We start from the raw sequence: 9383 nt of genomic DNA, 5'->3' as shown, positions 1-9383 counted from the left end.
TGGGCTAGCCTATCCCTTCCACTCCCTTTGACTCTCTTGTGATTCTCGTCTTGAAATTCCCATCACTGTGCTGCTCGCCAGGAGCTCGAAAAGTCGCCCTGATAGTAGGAAAGCATGTTGAGCAAGGAGGTTATAGAAAGTAGTTTCAGTGATCCCGCCACAAGTCTATCCCCACTATTACAATTCTCGCTATTGGCTTGACCAGCTGTCCAATGAGAGCGTTGCGAAGAGAAGCATAGGTTCCTACCCAGCAGACACGTATTGACCAATCATAGTGTCAATAGGAAGAGGCAATGTGGGGGAACAACACACCTCTGGTCATGGTACCTTGAACAACCTACTCGGTCATCGTGCGCTCCTAATATTTAAACCGATTTTTCGGACATTTCTGACGACGAGAAACTCAATTCTAGTCTATTTTATTGTCCGAATTTAGACTTCAATTAGCTTTTATTAACTTTTATAATCTTTTATGTGTGTTAATATAATACAATAAAATAAATACAATATAATACAATAAAGAAAATATATTATTTATTTAATAAATATTATATATTTATGTATTAATTACATCCGTTTAAATAATTTGCGTATGTGTACATGCATCATCGTATTCAATATTAAAAAAATACGAAGTTTAAATTGAATATGTTATTAATTATGGCAATTGAATCAATTTACAATTTGAATTAATTGAATCTAATTAACAAAAATTATAAAAATATCATTTGTCAAAGAATAGAATAGATAAACTCTTTCAAACATTGTCAAAAGAGAGAAATATCAAGGAAATTAAATTGCTTTTAAAGATGGCGTACATCCAACGTGCACACTCATTAATTTAAATTAAACTAATGAACAGACCTGTGATCTTCAGATCTATTTTTGACTTTTATCGTCAGATCTATTTTCAAAAGGTATAACAAAGACTAATAAACTTTAAACATTATAAAAAGACCAAAACTTTAAAAAAAACTAAGTTGTTTTAGAAGTTAAAATGCAGCAACGCGCTTTCGTTGATTGAAACTAATAATATTATGTGAGAAAAATTGACCATTTTTAAATATTAACAAAAAAGAAAAATATCACAAGAATTAAATCCTTTTTAAAATCGGCATATGATGATATACGTTTTAATTTTAACAGTGTTATAACTTTGTTTATTATCGAATTAGTCTCCAAATTGTATGAGAAACATCATGAAAATTTAAAGAAAGAATTTCTTGAAAACTGAGATATTTATATGAAGTCGGCAGTAATACACGCTTTTGCTGATTCAAATTAATTAATTAATAACAGTATTGCAAAAATGTTTTTTATCGAATTTGTTTCCAAATGTCATAAAAAAGATTAATAAATTTTAAACATTATCAAAAAATTAAAATATTTCAGAAATCAAAGTATTTTTGAGGTTAGTAAATAACGAAACATACTCTCATCGACATAATTTAATTAAGGCATTATAAAATAATTTTTTGAGAATAATTCGTTTTTAAAATCGACAGCCAGGTGTGCTTTCGTTGATCTAAACCAGCATTGCAATATGGTTCATAATTGAATCAATCTCTAAGTAATGTAAAAAAGATTAACAATCTTCAAATAATATCAGAAGATATTTATTCTTTAGAAATATTTTAACACCACATATATCATAGATATAAATATATGTCAAAAATAGGTGTACGAAACTAAAGTAAATTTTATAAAATTTACTTACCTCAAAGTAAAGGAGAGAAATATTTTCATTTTAATAATAAAAATTTTTGAATATTGCTAATCATTAAAATTTTATATCTTATAAACATATCAAAATAATAATATAAGGAAAAGAATAATTATTTCTATAATTTCAATAATGTTATTTATTTTATAACTCGCCAATTTTTAAAAAATTCATTATTTAATTAAAAACATGATTAATATCTCCTTTTACAACAAATATTAAAATTTTATATTCGCTAATATTACAATATATTTAAATTAAAGACAAAAATATAAGTATTATTAGAATTTATTTATTGATTTAATATAGATACAGTTTAGAGAAGTAAGAAAAAAAGGAATCAAATATTTCTTACATCGAGAACGTCTAAGTCTATACTTTAATATTTACATTTCTGTTCAATAAAATATCTGAAAAAAAAAACAAAATTCTCATATTAAAATATAACAAGCTATTGTACTGAGGAAATAAATTTTGCTTATCTTGTTGAATATAGAAATATAATAAAAGATAAAAATTAGCTTTTTACATCATAAGCTATCATAAGTTGTTGAATATTTTCATGTATATACTGAAGAAAATATATATTATAAATAAAATATATATATATCAATTTTGAGATTAAAAATAAGACACAAAATAAAACTAAATAAAAAAAACTATATATATAAAGCTATATATATAAAGCTTAATTACAGCATTTAATAAATACATCTACCTTGCTAATTAAAAGGTGTATTACATTAGATTTATATACATAAATTTTGCAATTTATATACATAACATTATGATAGAATCTTGTATCTTGTCTTACTTATATCACTTTCTAAAAATTCGAATTGTTTAGAATGTTACTTGTACACTAGCTATAAATAAATCTTGTGCAATTTAAGTCACTGATAAAAGATCATATAGGTTAAGTATATACTTATTGATTTCTACAGTCACATTAATAGGACGTGAAATATCACAAGCATACGTGAACAACAAAGTGAAAATGATAATTATATGTGTATCTTGATGTGTTCCTTCAACATATTTTTGCCATCAAATCTTTCTTCGCATATTTCACAAATAAAATCTTCTCCATCATCACTGTCATGCTGATATTGAACAATAACATGCGATGTTCCTTCTTGCATTAAAGAATCTTCGTCTTCAACATGTTTCTCTTCTTTCAGGACTTGTTGATCTATAACACTCATAGACATGTCTGCGCCACTTATCTGTACGATTTGACTGGAGTAGTTTTCGTGGCCTTGTGGATTTGGAATTGTTAGAACAGGTAGCGATTCGTTCTGTTTCGATATTATATTTAGAGTATTGTTCTGCTTGGGAGACTGGATCAAATGCAATGCGGACATATTATTTTGCCTGACCGTTTCATTGAGTGAATCATCCACTGATTCTGTGGATACTATGTTCGCCGTGTCGTTTTGCTTATTTATAGCAATTATATTGAGAGGATCCCTCTCATTGTGTTCCACTTGAAGTACTTGAATATTCTCCTCTTCTTTGCCATCCACAATGAAGCGTATGTTGCTGTGCTTAAGTTCAGAGATTGCTATAAAACCATCGTTACGTTTATCCGTAGTAACTACGACAAACGCATTATTTTGTTTCTCGTTTAGAATATGCATTTCATCTGGTTTATCAGTTGTATCTGTGATAGACAATAAAGCTTCATTTTGCTCCGTCTTCATAAATTGCTCTAAATTCTGTTTCGTTTGTTCGTTCATGTTGCACGATGACAACGACTTTGATGATTTCTTCTTCGTTGGTTTTGACTTTGGAGAGGTGTCGCTGTTAGTTTTCGCCTTTGCTTCAGCTATCATTTGATCCGAATGCTTGACAATATGTGCGCAGAGCTCATCTCGATCCTGATTCAGAGCACCACAAAGAGGACACGGATACGGAGGATTGCTCGCTTCTGTTTCGTTCTTTCCCGCTGCGTGAACCCAGCGAACATGTTCGCGTAAGACCACTTTCTGATTAAAGGCTCTCGAGCATAAGGGACATACATGCGGTCTCTCTCCCGTATGAATTCGCTCGTGTTTTCTCAAAGTTCCACCGTCTCGAAAAGCCTTCCAACAAAACTTGCATCCATACGGACGTTCACCAGTATGCGTTCGATTATGTATCAAATATCCTTGACGAGAAGAAAATGTTTTTGAGCAGGTATCGCATTGAAAATGGGCCGGACTTCCGGCATGCGTTCTACCATGTTCCCAAAGACCTTGCCGTGATACGAAGCTCTTCCCGCATTCCGTGCAAGTAAATGGAGAATCTCCAGGATGTGCCGACAATCTATGCTCATCCAATTCGTTCTGCTTCTCAAATTGCATACCACATACTTCGCACGAATGAGTCTTTTTGCGATGGATCCATTGGTGACGAAACATTTTCTGTTTCGTTGTAAATTTTTTCCCGCATTCTGAACAAGCATGCTTGCCCCATTTGTTGTTAGGCACTCCCTGTTCAATGTTGTTCTGCATTATTTTCTTGGCGCAGGTAGTTTGATGAGTTGCTAAGTGATTACCATCCTGAAATTGTTTGTCGCAGTACTCGCATTCGATCGGCATATTCCAATTTTTCGAAGCATGAATCTTTTCGTGAGACGCCAACGCGGTCGCCCGTGAAAAATTAATTCCACAATGTTTACACGTGTACTGCTTGCTGTTTGTCTCGGCCTCTCCATAATCTCTTCTGTTCGCGTTATTGTACCTGTAAAGTGTTTCGACTTTAACTATTCCATCAGGAGTATTGAAAGAATTTATTGTTATATCGTACTGTTGACTGTTGTTAACCGAATCGCTAATATTATTTTGCTCGGTGTACTCGCTAAATTGTGCTACTTCACCATTGGGCATCACGGTAAATTCTTGCAATGTATCCATCTTGGTATCCTGATGATTTGATATTGTGGTAACTATTGATTGCTCATTATGGAAATTGTATGACGAAACTGGCCACTGAACTTGACATACATCATAGTTTTGTATAGACTGGACAGACGAAGATGACATCTGAGAAGCATTCTGCGAATCAGATGAATTCTCTGGCCACTTCTTGAATGTTTCCACAGACTGAGATACATTGTTACTCTGTGATTGCATGATGGCCCGTCCAGCAACATAGGTGTGTATTTTCATGTGATTAGACAAGCTGGAAGGTCGCTGGAAATCCAAGCCACAAATAGTACACTTGTGCGGTCGTTCAATATGATGCATATGCGTCTGTTGCATATGTGTCTGCAAACTGCTCTTTGAACGGAACAAATTACCGCATGTTCTACAAGAATGAGGACGATCTACTTGATGACAAACCATATGATTATTCAAATCAATCTTTCTCTCAAATCTTTCTCCGCAAGTTGTACAGGATAGCTTAGGCACTGTACATACAGACTGATGGTCAACCATTTCCTCTTGGGTAAAAAGATGCTTACAGACTGGACAGCTGATTTTCTTGTTCTCAAAACAAGGATACATACCACCCAGCTGACGCAGAGCCTCTACAGCCATGGACTCATCATCACCTGATGTATATTGTTGCTGTTCTTCCTGCTTGATATACATTGGATATACCACTTGATTGTCATCTTCCTCTTCCGACTGCTCCGCAAGGATCTCGACGGTATTCTGAGTTTCCACAATGTCATTACTGGCAGTATTACTGATTGTGACTTCTGTCAGATTTTCTTGAAGAACGCATTCGTCGACAGGCTCACATATCTCCTCATGAGATATCATATTCTCCTGTATGGCATCATGCACATCAAGGGGAAATGTCACATACTGCTCACCCTCATGGGTCTCCATTCTGCTTGTTGTTGCTTCGAGCTCTGAAGCGAAGCGTACAAATAAAATGTATCGCAACGTGCTCGGCGATGCTCGAGGGAACCTAGTTTCACCTCGTTAGACCTTTTAGGTTAAGTTAGGTGCCATCGTATCCGCTCGTCGCGAATTCGCCGTATGTTGCGGCGTTTCTCGTTCTGTCGGACGTCCGTGGACGTCGTGGTGAATTATCAAGCGCGACCTGTCACCTCCGAATAAAATATATCCTCTTTTTCATCCTGCGCGAACATCGGTGCTAATACCATTCTGTAAAAGAAAAGAAAATATGTAGTTTTATATATACTTTACATATAAAGGATAACATTTATAATGATCTGAAGATGCATACGAGCGTAGAGATTTCTGCGAAGGAATCTCGAAGGAATTAGTTAAATCATCCAGGCAACTCATTTAACACTTACATCGACTACGATACTGTGAGGTTATTTGCGGAATAGTGCCCCACATCGAGCACTGTCTGAAGTTGCGCGATGATGACCAGCTCTTTATACTCTCGATACTAAATAAATAAATATTGCTGTTATTTGTCAATCGAAATATTTGATTTTTTTTATCTGATTTTAACTCAAAAAGCATATAATGAAAAAAATTTTTTTATTATAAATTATTACTTTTTCATTGGTAAATTAAATTTTCTATATAGTTGTTTAAAGAAAATCATGTTTACCCTTTGTGAATCAATATTTAGGAAAAAGTGTTATAAAAGAAAATAAATCTAAGATTTTTTCTTAGTTAGTATTTTCTTTGACATTTCCGCTTTTAAAGTGTATATCTTAAAGTCTTGTAAGGAAAAGGGAGACAAATATATAAGTTGAAAGCGGTTATGCCCGCATTTTAGCTGACTCCGTTCACTGGCGACTTTATGAGCACAAAATACGTATCTTGAACTATGTAATCATTTCCACGAGTATTTCCGATGGATAACATGCTACGTGCACGAACTTTGGTTCTCTTCCATGCTATGTTTAATTTTTGCTTCTTGTTAAATTAAATTCCGCGAATATAATAATATAATTTATAATATTATAAATTAATATTATAATAACATTTTAGAGATATCATATGAACATCAATTTTTAATCGCAAAAATGTTCTAACAACCTTTTCATAATATTCCGCGGATTAGTATGGACAGAACTTGGGGGCGCTAGTGGTTTTGACGGTCCTACGAAAAAGGTCGGGGTGGCCGTTCTCAGGTTTCTCTCTATAGCGGCAAACTTCATATATATAATATTTATGTGATGACACATGCTTCAAAGGTTATAGGTTATATTCCGGGGAATGATGAATGATAACCGTGCGATTGAAACACATAATTGTATTAATATATATTACAACGATCTTTGACAGATCATCGGAAAACAATCAAATATCCGAGTAATAATAAATACAGTTAATCAGATGCATGTCTGACCTATTGATTCTATCATAATTTGATTGAAGCTCGAAGGTTATCATGAAACGACAGGAAGAAACCTTGGCGGGATGGAACATTGTATGGTGGTTATTTAAATTATTCGGTCTCCCAATTACTATTCCTTGGCTGGTATATCATTTTTATGATATCATGCAGCAAAAACGAAGAAGGTCAGCTCTTAGCAACAAGGTAATTCTGAATCTTTTATCAGTAACCTAGATCTTTAAAGTCCACTGTAGTTTTTTTGCATTATTCTGAATTGTATAAAAATTTGAAAAATATCTGATATATTTATGGAGTCTAGATCTTTAAAGTTCACTGTAATTCTTTTGCATTGTTCTGAATTATATAAAAATTTGAAAAAATTCTGGTATATTTATGGAGTTTTTAATTATTAGTTTTTCATAGGAACATTTCATAGAAATTGTTTTAAATATGAATACCAAATTTTGTTATCTATTAATTATTCTAATATTATAATGAATTGACTGTGTTTTCAAATTCTCAGGTTGCCAATAAAAAATTTATGCTATAAAATGCAAACAAATATTTTTTTGAGACTATCTTGATGAATAGAGATTTAAAGATAAATATTTCTATAGATATTTTATAGATATTCTATAGATTTCTATAAATATTTTTATGGTCTTTGATATGATCTAGGTGGTGATGATAACTGGTGCTAGTTCTGGATTAGGAGAAGCTTTGGCACATGTATTCTATAGCTCAGGTTGTAGAATTATCCTTGTATCTCGCAGGAAAGAAGAGTTAGAGAGAGTAAAAAATGATCTGATGGATACTCATCAAGTATGTTATATTTATTTTAAAAGTAAAATTACTTACTTTAATAGACAAATGTATTAAATATTAATTGTTTTATATTTTTTCTTTAGACTGTTCTAACTTATCCACCCATTGTTTTACCATTAGATTTAACTGATATTAATAACTTGAAAAATGAAGTATCAAAAGCTATAATGATACATGGCAGAATTGATATTCTAATTAATAACGCTGGTATTTCATATAGGGGAGAAGTTATTGATACAAACGTCGATGTGGACATAAAAGTAATGCTATCAAATTATTTCTCTCAAGTTGCATTAAGCAAAAGTAAGTGTATCAATTAAGAAATCTAGTGCTACAATAAATTTACTGACAAATGATGCTTTACAGTTGTTCTTCCATACATGATACAGCAACAATCGGGTCATATAATTGGCATAAGTAGTATTCAGGGGAGAATAGCTATTCCATTTAGGCAAGCATTTAATTATGAGTCAGCATATGTTCTTTTTCAAAAATAATCTGTTACTGAGTTACAAATTTTCAGATCTGCATATGCAGCATCTAAGCATGCATTACAAGCTTGGTATGATACTGCTAGAGCAGAGCTGGCTGATAAAAACATTAAATTTACAGTTGTCAATCCAGGATATGTCAAAACATCTCTTTCTCTAAATGCCTTAACAGGAACTGGACAAGTTTATGGAGGTATATTTTTATTGGAAGTATTAAATTAATATATTATTCTTATGTGTAATTTAAATGTGTGTCATTTTGTTGTAGTAATGGACAAAACAACTGAAAATGGTTATGAACCAAAATATGTAGCCAAATGTATTTTAAAATCTGTATTGAAGCAAGAGAAAGAAATTATTATTGCACCATTTTCTCCAAAGTGTGCTATAATACTTAGAACTTTATTACCTTCACTCTTTTTCTGGATTATGCAAAAGCGTGCAAAAAAATTAGCACATAATAAATAATTTTATTTTAATTGTAAATATCACTATTTAATTAAAGACAAAGTTTTTATATATTGGTTGTGGATTTATGTTTTTATATAGAGAATTATTTAAAAATGTAATTACATAATTATATAATATGAAAAAGTAATATAAACAAAGGATAATATGTAATTAATTTCTGAGTTACTGCATTCTAGGATAACAAATAAAATACATTATTCAAAAGTATATTTTTTATTTGTATTGTAGCCACTTTCTGACTAGTGGAGTATCTTTACATTATGTACATTTTTTTATTATGAAATTTTAATTAAAACTGACACTGAAATATTTAGATGTCGAATGTGCTATCCATCTCTCGATGTAAGGTTCACAAAATTAAGTTCCACTTTTTCAAATTTTAAGTGGTAGAGATCTATTACATATAGTCATTTAATTAGTTGTTGCATATATCATTTTTAAGATATTAAAATATTATATTTTAAAGACAAAATATAGCATATATATTGTTAAATGTTATTTATAATAAAAATATACAGTTTATTCTTATAAGAGTAATAGATAGCACATCTATTTATGATACTATTCAGTATGTTATTAAAATTATTTTAACATTTCATTTAATTTTTTCTACT

The 9383-nt window shown here is 31.6% G+C and overlaps 2 protein-coding genes across 6 annotated transcripts; one reads left to right on the top strand and one right to left on the bottom strand.

Moving 5' to 3' along the window:
- Positions 1-1995: 1995 nt before the first annotated feature.
- Positions 1996-6389, bottom strand: LOC105431661 (uncharacterized). Of its 5 annotated transcripts, none has more exons than XM_011645990.3 (4): positions 6248-6389; positions 5909-6079; positions 4514-5826; positions 1996-4447 (listed from the first exon to the last, which is right to left on the bottom strand). In XM_011645990.3, the coding sequence occupies exons 3-4, from the start codon at positions 5542-5544 to the stop codon at positions 2728-2730; spliced, it is 2751 nt and encodes a 916-aa protein (XP_011644292.2). In that variant the 5' UTR covers positions 5545-5826; positions 5909-6079; positions 6248-6389; the 3' UTR covers positions 1996-2727. The 5 variants fall into 5 exon arrangements, with proteins under 5 accessions (XP_011644292.2, XP_011644293.2, XP_011644290.2 ...); XM_011645991.3 differs by having other exon boundaries at positions 1996-4429; XM_011645988.3 differs by having other exon boundaries at positions 1996-5826.
- Positions 6390-6460: 71 nt separating this feature from the next.
- LOC105431660 (dehydrogenase/reductase SDR family protein 7-like) lies at positions 6461-8973 on the top strand. Its single transcript, XM_011645987.3, has 7 exons — positions 6461-6957; positions 7024-7186; positions 7661-7804; positions 7891-8110; positions 8174-8258; positions 8331-8491; positions 8567-8973. The coding sequence occupies exons 1-7, from the start codon at positions 6869-6871 to the stop codon at positions 8764-8766; spliced, it is 1062 nt and encodes a 353-aa protein (XP_011644289.2). The 5' UTR covers positions 6461-6868; the 3' UTR covers positions 8767-8973.
- Positions 8974-9383: the final 410 nt, after the last annotated feature.

Source organism: Pogonomyrmex barbatus, unplaced genomic scaffold (assembly GCF_055798465.1).
Source record: "Pogonomyrmex barbatus isolate J1 unplaced genomic scaffold, ASM5579846v1 scaffold18, whole genome shotgun sequence".
NCBI classification, from domain to species: Eukaryota; Metazoa; Arthropoda; class Insecta; order Hymenoptera; family Formicidae; genus Pogonomyrmex; species Pogonomyrmex barbatus.
This window is presented reverse-complemented; position numbering and strand designations above follow the sequence as displayed.

Excerpts from the sequence above, each read along its gene's own strand:
- LOC105431661 (XM_011645988.3), bottom strand. The coding sequence starts at position 5,544 with ATGGAGACCCATGAGGGTGAGCAGTATGTGACATTTCCCCTTGATGTG.
- LOC105431660 (XM_011645987.3), top strand. The coding sequence starts at position 6,869 with ATGATAACCGTGCGATTGAAACACATAATTGTATTAATATATATTACA. Across the intron at positions 6,958-7,023 it reads GAAAACAATCAAATATCCGA|CTCGAAGGTTATCATGAAAC; the intron begins GTAATAATAAAT and ends ATTTGATTGAAG. Across the intron at positions 8,492-8,566 it reads AACTGGACAAGTTTATGGAG|TAATGGACAAAACAACTGAA; the intron begins GTATATTTTTAT and ends ATTTTGTTGTAG.